The sequence below is a fragment of the Panthera onca genome, chromosome B4, assembly GCF_046562875.1.
Source record: "Panthera onca isolate mPanOnc1 chromosome B4, mPanOnc1 haplotype 2, whole genome shotgun sequence".
Lineage (NCBI taxonomy): Eukaryota > Metazoa > Chordata > Mammalia > Carnivora > Felidae > Panthera > Panthera onca.
In genome coordinates this window covers 107,182,455-107,209,881 of record NC_138345.1, presented here as the reverse complement: position 1 = coordinate 107,209,881, position 27,427 = coordinate 107,182,455, and the positions used below count along the sequence as shown (strand labels likewise).

Below are 27,427 nucleotides of genomic sequence, written 5' to 3'. Positions count from 1 at the left end.
AGTCCATTCAATAATCTGTTTGAGATTCCAATCTAGTGGAATTACCATGATTTCAAGCCTCCGATACCGAGGAATATTTGACAGAGCATTTGTACTTCTATGAATCCATTACATAGTAATACACACACAACTACAAAGTAAAATGTAGAGAAACTCCTTTCCATATTATTTAAAACAAAGAAATGGAGATAAGTTAAATGTCTATCAGTAAGGGAATAGTTAAATAAATTATGGAGTATCTAAAAATGAATACACCTAATCTTCAATATGAAGTAGTCTGACATAGAAGGATGTCCATGATCTATTACTATATGTAAAACCTAATTTGTATACATAGGCTTTTAGCTATTTGAGTATGTTGGAATTTAAATCTATACATCTATATTGGTATTGCAAAAATATCTTAATTGATTCATAAACAATTATGAGCCATGGTTACTCTTACAAAATAAAAAAAAGAAGGCTTAAACAGAGAATGTTTTATTGCTTACATTATATAATTCTCTATTTTTAAAAAATGCTTAAATGAGAATGCACTTCTTGCATAACAGATTTAAAAACAATCTATTTGGGGGAAAAAACTCAGAGCAAGTATTGAATAGAAGTGTTACTTTGTATTTAATCCTGACTACCACCACTACCAACAATGATTGTTTAACTGAAGAAAACCTTGGAAAACCTGATCTGCTATTCATTAAAAGGGCTTGCTATATAGCCAAATAGGGGAACTCTGTACTTAGATAAGAGGACATACCTCTTCGACTTTAAGATAAAAGTTTTAAAGGAAATGCAATGAAACAGTAGACAGAGACTGGGTAAGATCTCTACAGCACTGGCCTAAATATAACTGTGAGGGAGGATGCGTATATGAATATATATATATACATATGTGTATATATGTGTTATACATATGTGTATATACATGTATATATATATGTGTGTGTGTATATATATGTATATATATAGCCTAAAACTTAGTTTAATGACAAAAAAAGGAAATCATTTTAAAAAAATATGTGAAATATGTGGAACTGAGGCATGCCAACAAACAAGTGCATGAGCTCGGAAGATCTTTCAGCCTCATTGAGCCTTGAGATGACAGCAGTCCTGGTTGGCAACTTGACAGCAACCTCTTGAGAGATCCTGAGACAGAACTACCCAGTTAAGCCACTCCCAGATTCTTGATCCACAGAAAATATGAAGTAATAAGTGTTTGTGGTTTTATATTGCTCTTTTAGGGTACTTCACTTCACAACAACATACAACTAATACAGTAAGGATTACATTCTGAAGAAAATATGAGAAAGAAGAAAATATGTTGAAAATCCTTGGGGCAGTAGAAGGACAGTTAAAGAAACTTAATGTAACAAGAATTCAAAGATATTAAAATAACAGATGGGTACACAAGTGGACCAAAATAACACCATGACAGAACTAGCAAATACTTTAGGAACAACATTCTACAGAACAGAGAACTAAAGCTTGAATTGCCTACAAAAAAAAAAAAAAAAAAAAAAAAAGAGAGATCACATGAAGAATAAAATATGAAGAAGCTGAAAATGAAGACATAGATTAGATTAAATAATAATAGACATGAAAGACAGATAAACTCAACCAACATATGAACCATCTATGATTGAAAAACAGAACCAAGGCAAAAAGTTTTCAAATATAAAAAACCAAAATTTTTCAAAAACAATATAATAACTTAGTCTGTAGTTTGAAAGGGACATTGTGTTCCAAACAAATTTATGTGGATTTCTTGACTATGTTTCTTGGTTCAGTTATGAATCAAGGACAAGGAAATGTTATTCAGTTATCTACACAAAAATCAGTTATGAGGGTAGAAAATCAAGTTGGCCTCTCACTTGCAATAGCTACACACAATATCATGTATTGTCACACAGCACCAAGTGAAAGTGTTACTTTCATAATAAAGTATGAGTTTATTTTTCTTTAATGTTTATTTATTTATTGTGAGAGAGAAACAGCATGAGCAGAGGAGGGAATGAGAGAGAGGGAGACTCAGAATCCGAAGCAGGCTCCAGGCTCTGAGCTGTCAGCACAGAGCCCGACGCGGGGCTCAAACTCACAAAACTTGAAATCATGACCTAAGCTGAAGTCTGACGGTTAACCAACTGAGCTACCCAGGCACCCCTAAAATATGAGTTTAAAGCACAGCTTTATTCTTATTCAAGAATCAAGGCAATTGACAATCGCAAATGTGAAAGAATTCGGGAATTATAGGACGCATCTTTCTTTGAAAAATAAGATTTAAAAAGAGCTAATGAACTGAATAATCCAGACAAGCAGAGGATGAAAGGAGTAGTTGTCAAAAGAACTGGTATTGACCAACTGTCATACAGATCAAATGTTGCTAACAGATATATATGTAGAATCATAACTCCTGATGTGAGTAATAAAAATTGTGAGGTGAAAAGAATAAATATTCTAATTTATTTCATTTTCTTAAAGAGTTAATATTGCCTAAACTAGATGAATTAAAAGCACATGTTTTCATAATTTACTGAACAACAAAAAAGGTATTATAACTGACAAAACTGGAAGGGGGAGATGGAGGTATAAATGAGATAATTTTATCTTTTTTTTAAAGGTTTTATTTATTTATTTTTAATGTTAATTTATTTTTGAGAGGGAGATACAGAGTGTAAAGAGGGGAAGGGCAGAGAGAGAGGGAGACACAGAATCTGAAGCAGATTCTAGGTTCTGAGCTGTCAGCACAGAGCCCGACATGGGGCTCGAACTCATGAACTATGAGATCATGACCTGAGCCGAAGTCAGACGCTTAACTGACTGAGGTACTCGGGTGCCCCAATAATTTTATCATCTTTAGCATGAGGTAGCCACTCTAAAATTTCGAAGACAAAACATTTTCATATATTTTCCTGCTCTGTTGTTTAATAATGCTTTTGTGAGTTTTTAAATATGTCCTATCTTAGGAAACTGTAGAACAATTAACTAAAAGGGAATGTTCCCGACCAGTAATTCATATAGGGATGACTTTTTTGTTGTTGTTCATCATAAAATTATTTTGTATACATTAATATATTTTAATGATTGCTTTACTTTACAATCATGGTGCTTTTTAAACACTCATATTGGTATTCAACTCAGTAGTGGTTAAAGTTATATCTGCATTATCTCAAAAGCAGCACTAAAATGTTGACTTTCTTTAATATTAATATAAAATATATGCCTAGAGCTCATCTCTTTAAGTACAGTATAATAACCACAGATATTAAACTTTTTCTACCATTTAATTAAACTTTACTTAATTAACTACCTAAACTTTTTTAAATTAAACTTTACCCTAAGTATACTTATTCATATAGAAAAATTAAGCATGATTGGCTGAAGAGTTACCATATTCATTTCAAGTGATTTCTTATTTCAATTACTTTTTTCTTTCATATAAATGCCTCCTATATATAGAAGGACATTCTGTTTACCATTTTGTACTTGTTATTCCTCAAAGAGTTTGTGGTTTCTATTTAGGTGTCAGCTAGGCTTATCACAGTTTTATTTTCTTAATAAGTAGTATATGGTAATTTTTTTCTAATTTTTTGAAATAAGAAGCATAGAGTATCATATATTAACACATATATATAAATCATTTATTTTCCCCATATTTCTACTACAAATATCAAAACCTATTTTTTCAAAAATGGCTTTACTTGTAACATAAAATTCATCAGAGACTTGTTTTACTAGTATCAGCCCTGTGCTGTGTCCACACAGAAATAGAAAAATAATAAAGGCAGAATCTCTGCTAAAATATCTTACTGGATCCCTTCAACCACATTTTTTAAAAATTATAGCATGTAAAAACGTTAACACTTTATTGTGAAGTGCATAGAGTAAATTACAAAACAATATTACAGTAGTGATTTTTTTAAAGGCAGAAAACAATATGGAAAGACAGAACAATAGGCAAGAAAATAAATAAACGGCATCCAAATTGGGAAGGAAGCAACACTATCACTATATGCAGAAGACATGGCACAATATATATAGAGGACCCTAAAAACTCCATCCACCAAACTGCTAGCATAAATGAATAATGAGTAAAGTAGCAAGATACAAAATCAATGTATAGAAATATGTGGCATTTCTATATACTAATAATGCATATATGAAAATTATCCCGTTTATAATTGCACCAAAAATAAAATAAAATACCTAAGAATAAACTTAACCAACAAGGTGAAAGACCTGTATATTGGAAACTATAAGACACTAATAAAAGGAAGTGAGGAAGTCATAAATAAATGAAAAGACATTCTGAGCTCACGGATTGAAAAAATGTATATTGTTAAAATAGAACAATATCCAAAGCAATCCACACAGCCAATGCAATTCCTATCAAAATCCCAATGACGTTTTTCACAGAAATAGGAGAAATAATTCTGAAATTTGTATGGAACCACAAAAGACCTTGAATAGCCAAAGCACTTTTGAGAAAAAAACAAAATTGGAGATATCACACTCCTCGACTTCAAACTATATATCAAAGCAATAGTAATCAAAACACGATGGTACTGGCATAAAAACAGACACATAGATCAGGGGAACAGAACAGAGACCCCAGAAATAAACCCATACACATATGTCAATTAGTTAATGACAAAGGAGCCAAGATTATACAACAAGGTAAGGGCAGTCTCTTCAATAAATAGTTTTGGGAAATCTAGACAGCCGTATGCAAAAAATGAAGCGTGGCCACAGTCTTACACCATGCACAAAAATCAACTCAAAATGGATTGAAGCCTTGAATGTAAGACCTGAAGCCATAAAACTATAAAACCCCTAGAAGAAAACATAGGTGTTAAACTCCTTGACATAGGAGGTCTTGGCAATAAATTTTTAAATCTGACACCAAAAGAAAAAGCACCAAAACAAAATAAACAAGTGGGACTATAAACTACAAGCTTCTGCACAGCAAAGGAAACCATGAACAAAATGAAAAGGTAACCTACTGAATGGGATAAAATATTTGCCAATCATATGTCTGATAAGGGTCTAATACCCAAAATAAAGAATTCACACAACTCAATAGCAAAAAACAAACAAACAAAAAATTCTGATTAAAAATGGGCAGAAGATCTGAATAGATATTTTTTTTCCAAAGACAACATATAGATGGCTAACAGACACATGAAAAGATGCTCCACATCACTAGTCATCAGGGAAATGCAAATCAAACACAAAGGGATCTCACCTCACATCTGTTAAAATAGCTATTACCAAAAAGACAAGAAATAACACGTACTGCAAGGATGTGGAGAGAAGGGAACGGAATCCTCTCACACTGTAAATGTGTGAATGTGAACTGGTGCAGCTACTATGGAAAACGGTACGAAGTTTCCATCAAAAAGTTAAAAATAGAACTACCTTATGATCTAGCAATTCTACTTCAGGTAGTTATTTAAAGAAAAAAACCCACTAAGTTGAAAAGATATATGCACCCTCATGTTCGTTACAGTATCATTACAATAGCAAAGATATGGATACAATCTAAGTGCCCACTGATGGGTGAACAGATAAAATAATTGTGATATACAAATATATACAATAAAAATTAATTAATTAACTAATTAATTAATTAAAGTTGAAAAAGAATGAAATCTTGTCATTTGTGACAGCATGGATGGATCTCAAGGGCATTATGCTAAGTGGAGTAAGTCGGAAAAAGACAAATGTCATATGACCTCTCTCATATGTGGAGTCTGAAAAAATCGAACAAACCAAAACAAAACTCCCATACACAGAGAACAGATGAGTGGCTATCAGAGAGAAAGGGGAGTGCAAATTGAATAAAGGGAGTCAATTGTATAATGATGGATGGTAACTAGATGTGCTGTAGTAATCACTTGTAGTGTATACAAAAATCAAATTATGTTGTGCATCTGAAACAAATATAATGTTATATACCAATTTTTTATTAGAGAGAGAGTGTGTGTGCAAGTGGGGTAAAGGAGCAGAGGGAAAGACGATCTTAAGTAGGCTCCATGCTCAATGCAGACCTCAATGCAGGGCCTCCATCCCAGGACTGTGGGATTATGATCTGACCTGAGCCGAAATCAAGAGTCAGACACTCAACCAACTGAAACACCCAGGCACCCCAATGTTATATATCAATTTTATCTCAATTTTTTTAAAAAGAAAATACTTTAAACACACACACACACACACACACACACACACAGAAATAAAAAAACAAAGGAAAAAAAACAAAGGGAAGGTTTATAAAAAGTGGGTGAATCCAAAAGTATTGATATTATAAACTTATACTGTCTTAAGTAATTCTAAATACACACATAAAATTAAAATGCATGACAACAGTAGTATATTAATTTGGGAGCAAGTAAATAAAGTTTCAATTTTCTAAGACCCTAGTACTGCTTTGAAAAAGTACCACATAAATTCAGATTTGGTAAATCAAGAAGGCATGCTGTATCTATAATAAACCAAAAAAATAGTAAAATAATATGTAACTTATAATAGAAAGGAAAAATGAAATAATTTAAAACCTCAACTAAAACAAAAAGAGGCAAGAAAAGAGGAAAACACAACAGGAGGAACAAATACAATCAAATAGTATGATAGTGGATTTAACCTCAAATATATCAATAATTGCACTTAATTATTAATTAACCTTAGTTATTAAAGGCTAACTAAGCTGGAAACTAAGGCTGGAAACAAAGCTGGAATTTGTCAGGAAGCCTACAGAAAACAGTAACGAAAGCAACACATTTTCACATTACATACAACAGACATCTCAAAAATAGAACTTGCAGAAATATTGTAAGTAAAAGGGTAGAAAAAATTATGTTCTATACACACTACACCAGTGATTCTCAAAGTGTGGTCCAGAGATCTCCCTCGTACAGACGCTTTTAAAGGTTCTGTGGAGTCAAAACTATTTCATAATAATTGTAAGATGTTTTTTGCCTTTTCACTCTCATTTGCTCAAGAGCTTACAGTGGAGTTTTCCAGAGGCTACATGAGGTGTGATATTGTAGCAAATTAAATGCAGAAGGAAATACGGAAATCCAGCTGTCTTGTGTTAAGCTAGACATTAAAGCGATTTGCAAATATGTGTAACAATAACCCTCTTCTCACCATATCTTTTTGTTGAAAAATACATTTATTATTTAAAAATTGTTACTAATGGAAAAGCTTTATTATCTTAATCTCTAAATGAATTAATAAATAAAAACAATAATTTTCGTCATTTTTTTATATACAGTAAACACTGATATAACCTGTTTGAGGTGGGTACTCAATAGTTTTTATGAGCATAAAAGATTCCAGAGTCCAGAAGAAAGGTAGTTTGGGTATATCAGACACAGAAGACTAAGGCAGAAAGCTTTATTACAGATGAAAAGGGACATTTAAAAGTGATAAAATTGGTGAATTCAAAAGAAATTTATAACAGTTACAAATTTATATACAACAAATAGCATGGCCTCAAGAATATTTAGAGCAATAAAAAAAAAAAAAAAAGCAGGCTCTAAGAATAAAGAGCCACAATGCACAATCATCATGGGAGTCACATATATAACTTTTTCTCTATGGCGATGCTGACATGATCAGTGCATGCGGATTACAGGCACTACTGCGTAATAAAAACCGAATACGCTCTGACGTAGGCACTCCATGAATTTCAGGCCTATTCCAAAACTAGCCACATTTATATAAGCAAGTTACTTAACTTCTCTGAGTTTTTATTATTTTATTTGTGGAGCGAGGGTGATTTCACGTTCTTGGGAGGATTAAAAACAGTATCATAAAGTAGTTTGCACACTTTCACATATGAGGTACTATTATGGCTTCCTAACAATAATCCTCAATAAAAATGATTTAAAAAAAAAAACTATAACTGTGGTGAACAATAAGGCTTCAAAGAGAAATGTTTGAGCTAACCCATGAAGAAATTGGATATTAACACACACTTTTTAAAAGTCTATATACAATTGATTAATCAGTAATTTGACTCAGGCAACGCATTTGGCTCAAAACGGGGAATCTAGACAGGACGTAAGTCACAATAACTTGCCATTCTTCCTCCTTTATTCTTACAACTTCTTTTCTATCAACTGAAGGATAACTGAACAAAAGGGGCGTGCAGCAAGCCTTACCTTAGGATATCATTACTTCCTCAACATACCAAAGAAAATGATTCTTTTCCAGTCAACGTTTCTATTTCACTCCCCATCCCAAACAATACAAAACAGTAGCCACAAAACTATTCAAGAGCTTCTTACACATGATGTAAATATAACAAATATAAAGTGTCACTTAAATACTCTTGAGTCCACTGCTTCAATGTAATCTTTATTAACTCTTTAAAAGTTTCCTAGGTCCCACAAAATAGAACTGAGGTCAAATGTGTTTATCCCTCAAAAGGCCTTTGCCCATGGCAAAATTAGCATTTGGCCATACTTGCTACAAATATCTATTTCAAAGAATTTCTCCCACAGAAATGAGCCAATGGTCTAATAAAACATTCCTGCCACTTGGGAGGAATAAACCTCTCCTGTAAGGAACAGCAAACTAAAGATGTTAAATTACACTGGAGGTTTTCACTAAATAAGTGTTTGGGAAAGGTCTACCTTCTTTAGCTGCTCAGTGATTGCTATGTTTGATAGTTACATACAAATATGCTGAATGGCACCTAAGATTTTTAATTTCAATGCACAACTCCTTCAGGATCATACATGTTGTGTGAGAACAGGAATGCTAAATCAGGAGTCAGAAAACTTGGATGCTAGCCTCACCTCTGCTAGGACTTACATGCAAATTATGTGGGTCTGTTTTTTCATGTGGAAACTTAAGAAGCCTAAACTGGCAGATCTGTAAAATCCCTTTCAGCTTTGTACTAGGCATTGTTGCATTTCAAAACTGAAGGGTAAGCTAGCACCATCTAGTGGACTATAAAAAAATTCACTAAATATATAATAGTAAAATCCATTTCTACAAGCAAATGTCAAGGGTTTATTTTATTTTACTTCATTATTTTTTTCAAATGTTCCAAAGACAACACTTGTTGTCCAAAGACAACATGGGCAAGAATTAAGCCAGGCACATTTCCTCCAGGAGCCAAGACAGTAATCAAGCTTACGTAAAAATGTTGCATTATTTCAATATCTTTCATACTTATAACGCTAGTGTCATTTTTCCAGAAAGCAGTATTATCAGAAAACAAAGCATCAGGGGGAAGAAACTCTCCTAGTACTTCTGTCTACTTACAGTGACATCTTCTAGGAATGTGTTACCTGAAATATATAAACTAACAAATTAATTGCTCGCATTAAAGAAACACTTTTTCCAGATTAAGGTTTCCTTCAAATAGCAAAGATAGAAACGTCATGAAATGAGGAGACAAAAATTATTATTTGCTTTTATACATTAACATCATACTTATTTGCATTTTTAATTAATAATAAATGAAAGATAGCAATTTATTCCCATTTGTCTCTCTCTCTCTCTCTCTCTCTCTCTATGTATATATCATTAGATAATCTTGGTGAGAGTCAGGACACTCATTTGTTTTCCTTATTGCTGCAGCCTCGCCAATCTTCCACTACTGTGTTCCAGTGCCTGGCAATGTGCTCACACATCATAGGTCCTCAGTAAGTTTGCTCGCTGATGAATTTATTAATCGAAGAACCTTAATATCATTACTTTTTCATCATAGTTTTAATATCGTCCAAAAAATACTAATAATCTTAAACGTTAAATGCATATTTATTAGAGAGGAAGTAGAATGAGGCAATTAAAAAATCAGATACTAGGGATACACTGCTGAGTTTTCAAATCCTACTTCTATATTTATACTAGCTGTGTGATCTTAGATAATTTACTTGACCTCTCTGTGCCCCAATTATTACCTGAGGTGGGGGGAAAGGAACATTTAATAGTAACTAACTCATAGCACTTATGTGAAAAGCAAATGAGTTAAATGTATAAAGCACATAAATATATGGTGGTTAAAAAAGGTATCTATTACTACATTTATCATATTAAATTATATTTTTTACACATAAAATGTGTAAAACAATTTTGTCATACAGCATGAATTGTTTCAAATTAATTTAGTTTCAGAATGTTTCCCTTAGAAAGTCAATAAAATTCAACATAAAAATAGAAGAAACAAAGAAAACTACATTATAAATTATAAATCACTGATTTTTCATTTGTTATTGGCTATTCACTAAAAAATTAAGTCAGAAATACTAACTCAAAATATGAAAAATTTCCCACAGATATTCAACATCCTTTCAAGGAAAGTTTTTCCACATTACTTCTGGAAAACAAAATGTTTTATCAATTTTACTTAAAATTTACTTATGGGAAATTTCAGGCAAATGAAAGCATGAAATAGAATAATTAGATAGTAACAAATGTTAAAATTTAAACTGCAAATCACCCAAATTAAATTCAGTTAAAAAAAAAGTAATACAGGAAAATAAAAAGTTTCCAGGAAAAAAAAAATTTTCTTTTTTTAAAGTTTATTTATTTATTTTTGAGAGCTAGAGAGTGTGCACAAGCAGGGGAGGGGCAGAAAGAGAGAGGGAGACAGGGAGACACAGAATCCAAAGCAGGCTCCAGGCTCTGAACTGTTAGCACAGAGCCCAATGCAGGGCTCCAACCCACAAACCATGAGATTATGACCAGAGCTTAAGTCAGATGCGTAATCGACTGAGCCACCCAGGGACCTCAAACATAAAATATTTTAGACTAATAAAAACTATAATAAAATCTCTTGTTTGTTCAAAATAAATCCATATTTATAATCACCAACTAAAGTGAGCTTAAAAAATTTAAACAATTATTATACACATTCAAAATATGCAAAAATAATTCCAGATCAAGTTAAAATATTCTATAATCAAAAACTGGCTGGAGTTCCTAGGTAGCTCAGTAAGTAAACGGTCCAACTTTGGCTCAGGTCATGATCTCACAGTTCCTGAGCTCGAGCCCCACAAGCAGCTCTATGCTGACAGCTTGGAGCCACCAGCCTCCTTTGATTATAGTTCCCTCTCTCTCTGCCCTTCCCCACTTGTTCTCTCTCTCTCAAAAGTAAATAAATATTTTTTAAAACCTTGCTACCAAAATAGAACCAATTATAGAAAATAACATAAAAATGTTATACGGTCCTTTTTAAATTACTCATGGCACACAATATGTTTAAGCATTAATGGCAATAACAAAAATATATTATTAACTTTGTAACTTTGAATTTATAGAATTACATTTTAAGTTGCTACTTTTAAAAAGTATATTTTACATTGTGTTTCTATTTCTGTAATTAGTTTAATTAGAACGGAAAACATTTATTTCAATGAATAATTTCAAATGAATTGCCTTAAGCAGATTGACAGTTTCTATTCTCATTCACTTAAAAGCAATGGAAGTCAGATAAAAATGTGCATTAAAGTTTTCTAATAAAAGGAGTAATTAGAGCTAACCTTACATATTTACTGCAACAACTACAGCTTAGTAAAAATTAGGAACAAATTATCCTTGAAACTGCAGATGTAGAATACATGGTATGTCTTCCAATTTTATTTCACCTCCTTAAGAAATATTATAGCATGGAATAGTAACCTATTAACTTATAAACACAAATCTACCTTTGTGCTCCTTCATAAGGGTTCTTAGCATCAATACATCATTGAAAGACAAAAATCTATGCTTTTCCCTCAGCTCAACCAGAATCTCTGTAAGCAGTTCCTAAAGATGAAAAACAGACTCCAACTGGTCTTCAGAAAAATCTACTTTTTCATGTATACTCTCCTCACACTCAATAAATACAGTGTTTTCATTGTGCCCAACAGACAGCAAAGATGTCTTTTACCTTGTTTGCTCTGTACTACATAAAGATACCTCAAGTACATCAATTAATACCATGGCAGTTTCCACATAAATCACGCAGATATCCTATCCCAGGAAATCCACTGGTTACAAGAAATCCCATACAGCCCTGCTGGCAATGAAAATGAAGTGAATGGGAGTTAAAGCATCTCTCTCACAAACAGCCCTTTTTTTTTTTTGTTAAGCTTGCTTCAGTGTGTGCCAATATAGCGACATATATTATCAATGCACTTGCCTTCATTCCAGCAACAACAAAATTATTTCTGTCTTGTAAACTAAAATTTTAAAATAAAAATTGTATCAAAGGTATCACTATTTCCATATGGGAGAAAATATGAGTAGTCCCAAAGCAGGCAGCACGGACACATAGGCAAATAAACACATTAAAGAATATTATGCATTATATTTTCAAAAGTGTGCCTTGAAATGTCTGCAAAAGCTTGCTTTTTGAAAACAACTATATTTTTCCCATATTAAAAAAAAAAAAAAGGAAGATGATGGTGACTGCCTAGATCCAACTCTCCCTGTATCTCCTTCAGAAATCCATAATGAGCAACAATTAAATAAACATACCCCAACCTATGCTTCCAGTATAAATGGGAGATGAAATTACAAGCTGATTTTTTTCTAAGTGGGGTAATAAGCATCCACAACCAATACAATCCACCCTACTCCACACTGGTACAGAGGGAATCCTATGGAAACTGAATAGATAAGTAAGAAATGGAAATGCTCCAGTGGTGGGAGAACCCATGTATTGTCAACAAGGCCTCCTCCCAGAAAGAGATAGCATCATCCTGAGTGTGATGACAGTGCTAACACCAAGTGTCTACGATGAATTACTAATGCAAATGGCCATGTGCTATAAATTTAAAATTGGATCCAAAAATAGAAACCAAATCTATGCTGTACATAAGTACATACCTAAAACAAAGTGCTTCGAGATGTTTTGTTTTGTTTTGTTTTGTTTTGTTTTGTTTTGTTTTGTTTTGGGTTTTATGGCCAAGTAGGCAAATACAAACAAAAATAAAATGTTGTTAGACAAGGTAAAGTTTAGTCTCAAAGCATTAAAGAGAGAAAGAAGGGAATTTATAAACTTCAAGGCTAAAATTCACAATAAAGATAACACAGTTAAGAATATCAGTGAAACAGCATAAAGCAACACTCATAAAACAGAAACCAAAGAATATACAAAAGTAAATAGACTGAATAATAACAAATATATTTATACTAGCTCAACTCCTTCAGTCTATGATGGGTCAAGTAGACATAGAAGATCTCCAACAAATGATCACGAAAGTAGGTCATAAAGATAAAAATGTAAACTCCATACTCCAACTAAAAACAATGACCTCCTTTTTAAGTACACATGAAACATTCCTGAAAATTGACCACACATTAGAAAATCACAGTAAGTTACAAAAAGCAGAAGCGGCACAAAGATAAGTCTCTCACTATAATACAATAAAACTAAAAAGAGTAACAGCAACAACACAAAATGGTCTTACCATATAGAAATTTTAAATCTTAGGTAAAAGGCAAAATATGTCATAAAATTGTAGAACTGATGAAAACACAGAGGTTACGGACTAAACAGTGCTCACAGGAGAATGTATAGACTTCAAGTATTTACGCTGGGCTGTCTGAGTGGCTGGGTTGGTTAAGCATCTGACTGTGGGTTCCGGCTCAGGTTATGATCTCACAGTTTTGTGAGTTCGAGCCCTGTGTCCAGCTTTGTGCTGGCAGTGTGGAGCCTGTCTGGGATTCCCTGTCTCTCTTACTCTTTCTCTTTCTCTGCTCCTCTCCCACTTGCACTGTCTCTGTCTCTCTCAAATAAATAAACTTTCTTTAAAAAAAACATTTATGTTAACAAGAGTGAAAAAGAATAAAAATAATTGAATTAAACCCATAGAATGTTCCTGACACTATCTTCCTAAATTACAGATGTCCTTTGCATCAGCAATATATATTGCAGAACATTAACCTAAAGATATAACTGATAAAGTATGAAATGATATAGGTATCCAATTAGGTATTATGGCAAATGTGTAAGATTAGAAACCACCCAATGTCCCTGAACCAGGAACCAGTGGAATAAAACCTTATCCATCCACAGAACTGAATACTATGAAACTATGAAAAAAGAATGCTATGAACTCCATAACATGCTGTTAAGTGAAAAAAATCAACATAATGGACAGTACTTAAAATATTCTATATTTTTGTTTTTGTTTTTTACTTTTTTAAGTTTTGTTTATTTATTTTGAGAGAGAGTGTGTGTGTGTGCACATAAGTGAGAGCTGGGGAGGGGCAAAGAGAGAGGGAGAGAGAGAGAGTCCCAAGCTGTCTCCACACTGTCAGCGCAGAATCCTATATGGGGCTAGAACTCAAGAACTGTGGGATAATGACCTGAGCTGAAATCAAGAATCGGACACTCAACCAACTGAGCCACCCAGGCACCCCAAATATTCTCTTTTGTGAAAGGATTAGCATGTATACATGTATCTCTTAGATATATGTTGTAAATGTATATTTACATATACATATATACACATAAGTGATATACATACATTGTATACATATATACATGTTATACGTGCATATATACAAAATATCTATATAAAAAGTAGATATGACAACAGGGTGAAAAGACAGGGAAAAAAGAATGATCTCTTTGAGTATGCCTTTTTTTAATGTAATTTGAGTAATGTAGTCTGTTTCACATATCAAAAATAAAATAGAATCAAATGGGAAAGTGAGCTTTCTTCCATTACCCCATCTACTCCCATCCCACTCGCTGAAATTTCAGTCCAGATCACATTTCCTAATGATTATAGTAAGGAGAAGGTGGAAAGGACTACTTTTTGGGGGTCCAAAAATTTAAGCTATTAGTATTATTCCAGTGTAAAAAAGTTTTTTTTTAACTTGTTTATGTATTTATTTTGAAAAAGAGAGTGAGCAAGTGGGTCAGAGAAAGAAGGAGAGAGAGAATCCCAAGCAGGCTCTACACTGACAGTGCAGAGCTCGACGTGGGACTCAAACTCACAAACCAGGAGATCATGACCTGTGCTGAAGCCACGATTGGGATGCTTAACCAACTGAGCCACCCAGGTGCCCCAGAGTAAAATTTTTATCAAGTTCCTGCCTTTTTGGCAATCTTGATTATACATTAACCATTATTTAAGCCCCTATCAAGGCCCTTGAGAATTTCACAAGTGAAAACCGAACAGAGAATTTTAAGCCAGGCACTAAGAAGTATAATGAGATTTTTATTTTAGAGTGATCCCACTGTTAACAGTCTAGAAGTAAGCTGAAGTTGAATTTCAGTAGGAAGAGGAGGGAAGTTGGATAGTAAAAAGTGAAAGCACAAACAGAACACTTTCACAAAACTTGACAGTCAAGGGTAAGAGCAATGAGGCAATGGTAGAAGTGAATGGCAAAAGGAAGTGTTTGACATAAGACAGGTGATAAATGATAGAATAAAGTATCAAAGGAAACTGACAGTCTTAGAAAATATAAGGACTGGCCTTAAACAAGAAAAGACATTTTCATTGCTGAATTATATGGATTATAAAGCATGAGGGTAGAAACAGACATAGATAAAAAGGGATACAGATATACAGATGGAAGGATGGAAAAGATTAGGGTGATGCAAACTGATGAATTCTTTCTTTCATGTGGTGATAGCCTTATCTAAAAAAGGAAAGGTTAGTACAAGTAGGGTATGTAGGCAAGGAAAGGAGTGATGACAGGGATTTTTAGGGAACAGTTATGACAGTTGCTAAGTGCAGAAAGCATAGGATCCATAAACATATGATGGAACAAAGCCAGGGCATTAGATTCTGTAGTATAGCTCAGATCACTACTGGTTATAAAAACAGGAACAGGTCAGTGAATATAGTAATTTAAGGAGCTACTAATAACTAGCCATTTACCAGTGGTGGGAGCATATTCCCTTTATAGATTTTAAAAATAATTTTACTTCCTTCATGCACCTGGATAAAAGATTAGATAAGTATGGCACAAATAAAATAAGCAAATTAGTGATGGAGGCCTGTTCTTGAAAAGGAATAAATGAAACAAAATGTAATAATGAGAAATAAATGTCAATATATTCAAATTCCCTTGCTCTTACCAATTCGAGTGATTTTATTATGTGAAAGTTCAAGATTTTGGATATTAGTGCAGCCATCCAAACCATGAAAAGAAGTCAGTTGATTTTTATTAAGAAGAACAACACAGAGATTTTCCAAATTTTCACAATTGATAGACTCAATATGGTTTTCCTAAAACAAAGAACAAATGTAATTAGTTTTATTTCAATGGCTTATTAATGAAACATTTAAGGCTTACAAAAAGAGGAAGAGTGAGATGTGATCTCCAAGCATACATCCAAATCTCTGACTTTAAGACAAATATGTAGAATGTTATGGTATCTAGATGAAAATAGTAAGTAATCTAATAAATTATTAACTAATTTTGTACTTATTAATAATCTTTCAAAATACAGAATACAGATGATCATGTAACAAAATATTTCAAGCAATCTAAATGAACAAAAGTGAACACTTGGTCATAGTTCCTTTAAAACTATCATTTTAAAGACTGAAACAAGTTGAAATCTCCCCACTTCCCTTCCTCAGTCCCTTTTGCCCCCTTCCTCTCCAAAGAACAGCAATATTGTGAATTAGGTATGTTATCTCATGTGTATGTTTATATTTTTATTACACATACATATCTCTGCAATACATAATACTGGTGCAGTGTCAAGATCATGTGTCTAGGATGTAACAGCAATTCTTTTTTTTTTTTTTTTTTTTTTTTTTTTTTTTTTGCAAGAGAGAGCACAAGAGGGAGAAGAGGAGGGACAGAGAGAGAGAGAGGATAACAGAGGATCCAAAGCGGGCTCCATGCTGACAGTAATAAGCCTGACGTGGGGCTCGAACCACAAACTGTGAGATCATGACCTGAGCCGAAGTCAGACGCTTAACCACTGAGCCACCCAGGTGCCCCAACAATTCTATTTTTTAAGACCACAGAAGGATAAATGGGCTTTTAATAATCTTAAGGGAGTAGTCTCATAGCATCCCCCCTCAAAATATTTATGAGCATAAAGCCTTTGTCTAATGGAGTGAACTTAAGAAGCATAAGAAATCCAGAAAGTTTTAAAAGAAAATCAGATTGGTGGAAACACTGCCTGTGTGAACTGAAAAGAATAAGTCAAATGAAAAGAAGCCTCAAGCAACAACACCTGCCCCCATCCTCTATGGGAAAAAAACAGGCTGAGAAAAATTCTCAGGTGCAAACAGCACTCCTTCTGGAAAAAGAAGTATGCCTTAAGAATACTTCTCAAATCTTCTTCAGAATTCTGAAGAATACTTCAGTCTGTTCCAGGGGGCAAAACCCAGAGTCATAGAAAACTATTTTTATGGAGAACTGAGTCCTCATTAAGGAAATGATATGTGTTCAGCTATGGAACAGGCACTGCTATGGGCTTCTTGCTTTCTTTCATTTTGAATGGGAATGACTATTGTAACTAATCAAGCCCTATCTCACCACGGTCTGTGAGGGTGTTACGGGGGAGGGAACAGTGAGAGAAGATAACTTCTCATTTTATATCTCACAGATCTCGGACTTGAAAGAACTCTATCAGAGCATGTTATCTCCACTTGGGTCTGAGTTAGATGAGAAAATTCTGTGCTTCAAGTGTAAGTCTGATGCCACAAGGTGATGAGATTTGGGGGTTTCTGGCACATGAGTGTATTTTGCATGTGGGAAGGATGTGACTCTTTAGGAGCCAATGGGTAACTTTGGTAGGCCCCAATAAATTTCACCAACCCAGTATTGACACATTGATCCAGTCCCCTCTCACACAAATTCAGACTTGGTGAGCAGGATGACAGCAGATGCTTGATAAGCATTTGAATATTGGAGATTTGTCTTTCTGGTGGGACTGGGCGATTCTGTAAAGAAGCTCAAAATGGAAGAGACAGACAGACACATACACACACACACACACACACACACACACACACACACAGAGTGAGAGGGAGGGAGAGAGAGAGAGGAGAGAAAGAAAGATTGAAATTCCAACCTCCCAAGGCATCAGATATATAAGAAAAGGCCTTTTGGACATTCCAGCCCCAGCTTCAAATTACATAAGAGACTCAGTCAACAAAACATGAAGCAGAAGAAATGCCCAGAAAACCCAGGCCTCAATTCACAGCCCACAGAACCAAGAGCAAATAAAATGGTTGTTGTTTTAATTTACTAAGTAATGTCATTTGTTATGCAGCAAAAAGTAACAAAAACATCTGCAAATAGAGATAAGTGATTCCAGGTCATACTTCCTAATCAATCATCTTTCCTCAATGGTTCTCACAAATTTTGGCCCTTGATCTCCTTAGACCCTGAGTTATAGGTTATTATAGAAAACATTTATTTAAAATTATCATTTCTAACATGTAAGCATAAGTCCATTTTATATTTTATTATAGGATAAATAATGAGGAGAACGGAGGACATACCTGTGCATCAATGTGCTTCAGCTTTTTGCAGTTACTCAGGCTGTGCAAAGAAGTTAATCCACAGCGTCGAAGAGACAGAAATTGAAGATTTGGACACTCTGCCAGTGTGGAAAGACTACAACCTGGCAAATCTTGAAATGTAACTGTTGTAACCTAGAGAATGCAAGAAAATTGGAGTGCATAATATTATCTAAAAATAATGAATATAAACTATATTAGCCTTGCAAAATTGTTTTAAAAATTCATCTAAGAGGCGCCTGGGTGGCTCAGTCAGTTAAGCATCCAACTTTGGCTCCGGTCATGATCTCATGGTTCATGCGTTCGAGCCCCGCATAGAGCTCTTTGCTGACAGTCAGAATTGATAGAATCCTGCTTTGGATTCTGTGTCCCTCTCTCTACATCTCCCCCAGTTGCACTCTGTCTCTCAATAATAAATAAACGTTAAAAATTTTTTTAATAAAAAAATTAAAATAATTCATCTAAAACACTAAGGCTATATATTGAAAATTGACTTACTAACAACTCAATTTCAATTAAATTATCTGGCCTCTTTTTTTTTTCCTCACATAGAAAGGACAAATAATGCATCATCCATGACCAATTCAAATACAAAAAAAGCAACATGCATAGAAGCAATAATATAATCGTTTATTAGCTCACTCCCTGATTTTTCACCAAATTCACTTTCTGTGTGAATTATTTTGGCACTATTTTGAGGACTATACTACATAAATGTTTAAAATCTGTATCCTAGGGATACCTGGATAGTAATAGGAGCCACAAAATGTCAGGGGATAGATTTTGTACCCAACCCTCCATGCTTCAACTAGAATAGCTCAGTTATCTTCCAAAAACAAAGAAAATTTGAGAAATTATAGAACCTGAAATAAATAGAACCATGCAGGGGCGCCTGGGTGGCTCAGTCGGTTAAGCGGCTGACTTCAGCTCAGGTCATGATCTCACGGTCCGTGAGTTCGAGCCCAGCATCAGGCTCTGTGCTGACCGCTCAGAGCCTGGAGTCTGTTTCAGATTCTGTTTCTCCCTCTCTCTCTGCCCCTCCCCTGTTCATGCTCTGTCTCTGTCTCAAAAATAAATAAACGTTAAAAAAAATTTTTAAAAAAAAACTTTAAAAAAAATAGAACCATGCAATAAGTAAACCATGTAATAAAAATAATTTCATTTTACAAGTCCTCTGAATTATAATGGTATGAATCATTCCTTACTAATATACTCAAAGCATATAGAATCTGTGATACAACAAATCATGAATGGTATATTTTTTCCTGTATTTCCAAATACTTTGGAGATCATACATTTATGAAATTTCTTATTACTGAGATATTACTGTGGACTCAATACTTCACAAAGCTTTTTTTCTTAAACAACTTTTCTATCTTTTTGGTTTTAGTCTTTTTAACTGAAGAAAATTCAATATCAAAGAATGTGCTCAACTTTGTGGTATGTATATTAAGGACTACACTTAAAGTTCCACAAGAATATGTCAGATAACAGGAATATTTTTGGATTGCTGAAAAGCACTCTACTTATTAAACTCAAGAACTCTCACATAAGTAAAATGGCAGAACAATAAATATAATATGTTGGTTCTTCAGTATAATTGAGTCCATGCACTGAAATAACTATATATGCTAAATCATTGTATAGTAAGAATACTTTCACACATTTCATATCAAAAATCCTACCTGAGGCCAGGTTTCTCATGTACTGAAAAGAAATTTTAATATTATTAGCTTCATAAGAAGAGTCTAGTATATATCATACTGAAAACAGAGATTCAAAAAATGTTCTATTGAAATTCAAAGCACTATTGCTTCAGAAAAAGCTAGAAAAAGTACAAAACTCCTAAGTACAGTAACTCCTCTTCATATGGAATATTTCCTATGCATTAAATTAAACTGAAAGTTTTAAATTTACATGTTTATATAAGTGAATGGAAGACCATATGGTCCTGGAGGTATAAGGAAGGAATTAAGCCCACTCCTTACTTTAAATAGCAAAAGTAATAATATTTTTTAAATTTCAGGTGAAATAAGTTTTTAGTATAATTATTTCAGGAATTTTTCAGTTATTATAATCTAAAATAACTTTTGAAACAAATTTCTATTTTATGGTATCTCAGAAAGAAAAATATTCATCCATTTGTGTCAAGAAAGCCACAGTATATTACCCATTTAATTTGTCCACAAGAGAACCTATAAATTCTGTAATTGGGAAGCTAGCTCTATACTAAAAAGTGAAAACACTATTTAGAACTAAGCACTTAAAAACTGAAAACTCCTGGGGCACCTGAGTGGCTCAGTCAGTTAAGTGTCTGACTTTGGCTTAGGGCATGATCTCGCAGTTTGTAGGTGCAAGTCCCTCGTAAGGCTCTGTGCTGACAGCTCAGAGCCTGGAGCCTGCTTCAGATTCTGTGTCTCCCTCTCTCTCTGCCCCTCCCCCGCTCACGCTCTATCTCTCTCAATAATAAATATTTAAAAAAAAAAAAAACCCTGAAAACTCCACAACTGCAGATTTATAGTAACAAATGCTTCTCTACCTTCTAATGTATATTACCTTGCTTGACTTCATAATACGCTGCTTACAATCACCTATGTAAACAATAAGGTTCTAGTTTTTATGATGTGGTCATTTCTCTAGTTTAATTTAATTACAGTAAAGAAGTGACAACTGCTCCAGTGTCCTTGTTAATGGTATCCACTTTCGAATATGAGGCATTTCAATAATATTTCCTCCTCCCTTTTATTGAAGATTTTAAAATTTTCTTATGATGTAGCAATTTATTATCTATTCTACCCTAGGTTTTGCCAAACATGAGATCAAAATAAATTTTTATATTAATCATGTATTGATCTATGCATGGCAATAATCTAATAAAACTGCTTTATGCCCCAAATATTAAGGTCAATATAAAATTAATACTCATAGGCATTCACCACTTCATGGTCAGCCTGAAAAAGAGCAACTGAAGCATAGTGGATGTTCACTAAATGCTTCTGAAATAAATGAAGGAATAAATTGCCCTGCGGCAAAACTAAAATGTACTAATAGCATTCACAGTTTCTTTCCTTAATAGTGAGTAATATGAAGATATTTCAGATACTAATATTTTCAAACTCTTATAACTTGAAAAAACTGTTCTACCTATAGAACCTTTGACCCATTCATTATATTTTAATACAAGATAACAAATCAGTTTTCTACTTAATAATCATCTATAGGTCCCTAAATCCTTGACAGATCATGGTACATAAAATGACCTAAAATAGCTGTATAATTTTAGAGATTTCACTCTCAATTATTCTCGAGTTCAACATAAGGAGTGTCAGTCATCTATGTAAACTGTAATTACAAAAATAATGAAAGTCATGACTCTTGGTTTTGCTTTTGGCAGAACATCTGTTCAGTGACACAATTTTAAATCTCTTTAAATAATATCATTTGAAAAATCAGCTGCAAAGAGACTGAATCTGAGTAATTACTGGCTTAAATGAAACAGAATCTAACTTTTAGTAGTGCATGTACCATTACAACACCAGTTTATTACAATTTGCCTTGTATAAGGATGTGAAAGTTTCTGATCTAGAAGTTAATCAACAGCTGAGATGCTATCCTTCATGCCATGTTATAAAGACATATAAGAAAAGCCTTAAGTTTAGTACCTTTTTTACGGTTATTTACGGTAACTTGAAGCAAGTTATCGTTAGTAACAAAATACCAAAAATAAAATAAAAATGAATTAACTAGAAAAAATGTATATTAGTTATCAATAATCTTTGCTTGAGATCCAAGTTTGACAATAACTATTATATATACTAGGAGTCCTAGGCTATAATCTTCATATATATTGTTTCAAAACTCAACAATCCTATCCAATAGATATTGCTCTTCCCAGTTTATAGAAGATAAAACTGAGGCTCAGAAAAATCAAGCACCTTGCCCAAGGTGACACAGCCAGTAAATGGAAGATATAGAATTAGGACCCTGATCTTACTTGATATAGGGCTTGTTAGTACTTTATTAAATTTTACTTAAATAAATTTTCTGTTAATTTCTTTTTTCATTAATACCTTCTATCTAAGTTGTGAAGCTAGTAGTAATATGGAGAATAAAGTCAACATTCAGTTGGAATTATTTATTCATCTACTTATCCCTCCTCCCACTCATTCATCCAACAGTCGAGCAATGAAAACCACTATTTGCCTGGCCATATGTAAAGCAGTATAGAAAAGAGGCAGACCCGATTTCATGAGCCAAAGGCTGAAAGTGAGAGATTAATATAAGCAGAATGAATTCATCATTGGGTGAAATTCTAGAAGAGTAAAATTTTCTCTTCTAAAGGTCTCCTCCAGAAGGGCCTTCCAAAGATGGCAGCAACTGATCAAGATAAGGACAAAGACGTGGAGCTAAGAGATTAGAAAATCAAAGTAAGGGAGTCACGGGTCAGTAGTAGTAGTGAATAATGACACCAAGATAAACCATCTACCAGAGTCATTACAAGATGGTAGTTTATAACACTGCTGCATTTGTAGACACATTCATAAATATCTTTCAACTTTATGCTGCATACTTGATGCTTCAAAGAAAAATTAAATGTTTGAAATAGTTGCGTGAGTAGTGGTTAGAGGGTTACAGTGTCCTTTACAACATTTCTACTCAAATTAATCCATGGACCAGCACCAACAGCATCATCCAAGGGCACTGAAAAAAATGCAGAGCATTGAGACTAGCCACTAGACCCAATGAATCAGAATCAGCATTTTAAAATTTCCAGGTGATCTGTATACACAGTACAGTTTGCAAGGATTTGCTCTAAGAAATAAGAGGGTTAATCCTCACTTTACACACATTGACAAGAGTTTCACAAAAGAAACAGAGTGGATAGGAGAAGAAACACCAAGCAGACAGGTTCACACATCTTAACCTCCTCAGTGCTCTTCTTGTTGAACAGAGCAAAGACCCAGAATGAAAGAAAAGAGCACCATTGTTTTTCTAACTTCAGTTTACATTAGAAACAAGTACACAGTGAGCATGAATCTGTCACTCAGGCCTAGCTCAAACATATACATAAAGAAAATTACCCAAAGTAAAAATTAGTAGCTAATGTTATAAATTCAGAAAGCTTACACTAGGGGCACTTGGGTGACTCAGTTGGCTAAGCGTCAGACTTCAGCTCAGATCATGATCTCACAGTTCATGAGTTCAAGCCCCACGTCAGGCTCTGTGCTGCCAGCTCAGAGCCTGGAACCTGCTTTGGATTCTGTCTCCCTCTCTCTCTCTGTCCACCCCCCCCCCCCCCCCCGCCAACTTGCACTCTGTCTCTATCAAAAACTTAAAAAAAAAATTTTAAAGGAAAAAGAAAAAGAATGCCTGCACTAACACCTTAGGGAAAGTAGAAAAAGAATGATTCCAGAGATAACATAGCCAAAGAAAAAAATTAATAGAAGAGTTAATGAGTGATTCTATAGGTAGCCCTACAGATCTGATGGAAATGAAAAATACATTGCCTAGGAAGTAGAGGAACTTTAAAGTAATTCTGTTCTTTATACTGCTTTTTCACATTCCAGAGATCTCTTTAAAGCCAACTATCTTATTACCCTATCACAGAATCTCTGAAATCTTATTTATAGCAATTATCCAGATCTGTAGTAATGTATTTAACAGTGTATTTATTTGTTTAAAGCCTTTTTGTGTACCAAAGTTAGCTCCATAAGGTCAAAGATAGGTTTCTTTCTGTCCCTTCAACAATACATATTAATCTATCATATTGGACAGATAAATATTAGTTGAGTGAATGAATTTTAAAAATTCATATATATTAACATGAATATTTATTTTCATAGGCATCTGTCTATATCAAAAAACTAAATAAATTTTAGTGAATACATTTCAGTTTCCGGCCCTAGACAAATATATGTATTTTAATCATGAAGTCCTTTCTAGTATTATACCACTTGAAATATTTTTTTTACTGTTTTTCTACATATCTGTTAGTTTCTGTATTAATTTTGGTTGAAATATGGGCTTTATAAACATAGAAATTAGTAGCAGTTGATGACAATTATTTTAAATGTCAGTATATACGCACAGTGTTTATATAGCACATGACTAAATTCTAGAGCCTTCTATTGTAAGCCCTTCTTTCACAGCCCTTGTCAAGTACAGAGAAATCCACTTCATTCCAAAACAAACCAGTAGGTGGTATTGTGCCCAAAACTATAGCAAAGTAACTGAGTGTCAATTTTGGAATTTCCTATTCTAATTCAACACTAAATTCCCAGCTGCCTCCATTCTTAGAAGCTTGATAATGGCTACAGGAACCCTGAACATGGCTTCAAGATATAAACCAAAACTTTTTATAGTGCTTCACTGAGAAAGAAGATGCCTTGAATAATTTTAACTGAGATCTTTTAAATACATCCCCTCTCAAATGGGGGCAATATCTCATTAGCAATATCACCGATTAAGAGACAAAATTCTTGGGACACCTGGGTGACTCAGTCAGTTGAGGGTCCGACATCAGCTCAGGTCATGATCTCATGGTGCCTGAGTTACAGCCTCGCATCGGGCTCTGTGCAGACAGAGCCCGGAACCTCCTTTGGATTCTGCGTCTCCTTCTCTCTCTCTCTGCCCTTCCCCACTTGTGCTCTCTCTGTCTTTCTCTCAAAAATAAATAAATATTATTTTTTTTTTAAAAAGAGGCAAAATTCTTGGATACAAAATATGCCTTCTACTGATATTTTTAAAGTTACATTTTAGAGAACTAATTGTAATTAAATATGAAAAAGTATTATAAAGTTATAAAATACCTGCTGTAAAGTATTCCAAGGGCCACACTGAAGAATGTCTAGTGTATTCAAAGGAGGCATCGTGTTGGCTGGGCATTTTACAGGTCTCTTTGTCCTAACAATTTCCTTTTGTTGATTTTGCTTGAAAATTTCAAACCAAGGTTTAAATGATTTTATCCAAGCTAGCCTCTTTTCTTCAATAGAAGATAGAAGTGTTGACTTTGGTAAAGTACAGGTCACAATATTTTCACATTCAGCTCTATTATTATGACATTCTTCTGCGGTTTCTTTAATTTGAGACCTAAGAGAGTTTACTTCTTTAAAAACTAAGGAATTTTTTGCATCAAAACCTCCCAAATCTTCACAAAGAGCATTTCTTCCTAAAGTATAATCTTGCTCATTTATTTTGTTTTCTATATTTATCATGGAATCACTGCTGTTAAAAATCACATCACTATTCAGAGTATTGCCTTCTCGGTTCTCCTCAGTTTCTTTGGAAATTAAATCAACTTCTTGTTCTTGTAGTATTACATTTTCCCCTATATCTTTAGGATTTTCTAATTTTAGTGGTTGTTGCTTCACTGAAATTACTAAAATATTATTCTCTTCATATAGTGGTTCATTCTGTTCTGATATCTCTTCTTTTTCTACTTTTTGTAACTTATTCTGTTGATTATCTTTGATTATTTTCTGTGCTTCATTGTTTTTCACCTTGTTAATTCCTTGACTATGTCCTAATATTATTGTTTGGGTGTCTTGTCTCACATTCTCATTTATGGCAGGTTTCACATGTTCCCCTTTTTGCATTTGAGACTTTAATTCTTGCAGATGAAACTGTTCATTCATGTTTTCTTTCAGACCTGGGTATTCCAATTCGGTTTTTTTGTCTACATCTTCACATTTTCTTTCTTGCTTGACGATTTTTGTGGAATGTTGTTGTTTTGCTAGGTTTTCATTTTTTACTTCCATTTCAATTTCTGCCAAAATCACCTGGTTTGGTATAGAATCTTTCCATTGCACTTGCATTGGCTCTTTTAATACAAGCTGTCTACCTACATTTTTTCTCTTAGTTGATTGTTCAACTAGCCAGAGGGGAACATCTTCCCACTCCTTTGACTTTTCCTCCCCTACCTTTTTGGCTATATCATCCTTATTCTTTGATGTATCTTCAACAGTTAAATGTTTTGCATTGTATTCACCTTTCTTTAATGCTCTACTTATTATTAGCTGTCTGCTTGCATCTCCTCTTAATCTTAATTTTTCCTTGTTTAATAGTTGCTCTTTTTCTCTTCTCACGATGTTCTTTTTTTCTTCATATTCTATTTCTCTCCTCTCCCTTTCCTCTTGCTTCTGCTTTTTTATCTCTTCTTCAATCTTTTGTTCTTCCTCCAATCTCTTTCGTTTTTCTTCTTCCATCTGTCGTATTTTTGCTTCTTTTTCTTTCCACTCTTGTGCTTTCCTTTTCTTACTTTCTATTTGTTCTTTTATGATTGGACCATATTTTTGGTAGACCACAAATGCTTTATATTTAGCTTGAATTTTTACAGCTGCATTATGATGCAGTTTTAACAAACGCATTTTTTCTTTTTCTTGCAGATCTTTAAATCTTGTTCTTTCTTCTTCTATTTGTAGATGCAACTTTTTAATAAACTCCTAAAGTAAAGTAAGATAAATACCAGTATAAGTGAACAATATTATTAAAATATCATATAAAATATAGGCTGAAAACAAATAGTTAACTTGAAGTCATAATGAAGTTACTATAAAATTCACTTAGAAGAACAAAAGCCATTTATTTTAAAGGATATAATATTTTAAAATATTTGAGAGATTTGATCAAGTTAGTAAGTTGACATTCTAATATTATAACTATATTAAGCCATTCAGATATAAATTGAGGAATTCCTTGAACATAGAAAGCATATGAAATTAGAATAGTACAGAGAAAAAGCGAGAAAAACCACAAGCCAAAATTTGTGTAGGGGAAAAGGACTTTAAACTTTCCCAGAGCTAGCACAGGGACTGCAGACACAGGGAATTATTTGGTGAGATGATGATACCAGGAAGGCAAGGTAGAGCATACATATAAGCAATATGAAGAACCAGCCTAGTCACACATTTTATCCTTTCTCAACTATTACGAGAGCTGATAAGCACATACTACATCAAATGAGATCATTGGGTTAGGTGAGA

The 27,427-nt window shown here is 33.7% G+C and overlaps 1 protein-coding gene across 4 annotated transcripts in view; it reads right to left on the bottom strand.

Annotated features, from left to right (window-relative positions):
• LRRIQ1 (leucine rich repeats and IQ motif containing 1) overlaps positions 1-27,427 on the bottom strand; it is a 208,509-nt gene that overhangs the window by 160,124 nt on the left and 20,958 nt on the right. For all 4 annotated transcript variants that reach the window (XM_078449636.2, XM_078449634.2, XM_078449635.2 and 1 more), the window contains exons 8-10: positions 25,256-26,887; positions 18,429-18,581; positions 16,037-16,187 (exon numbers count right to left, since the gene is read on the bottom strand). In XM_078449636.2, coding sequence (XP_078305762.2) covers positions 16,037-16,187; positions 18,429-18,581; positions 25,256-26,887 — 1,936 coding nt within the window. The remainder of the gene's footprint in view (positions 1-16,036; positions 16,188-18,428; positions 18,582-25,255; positions 26,888-27,427) is intronic.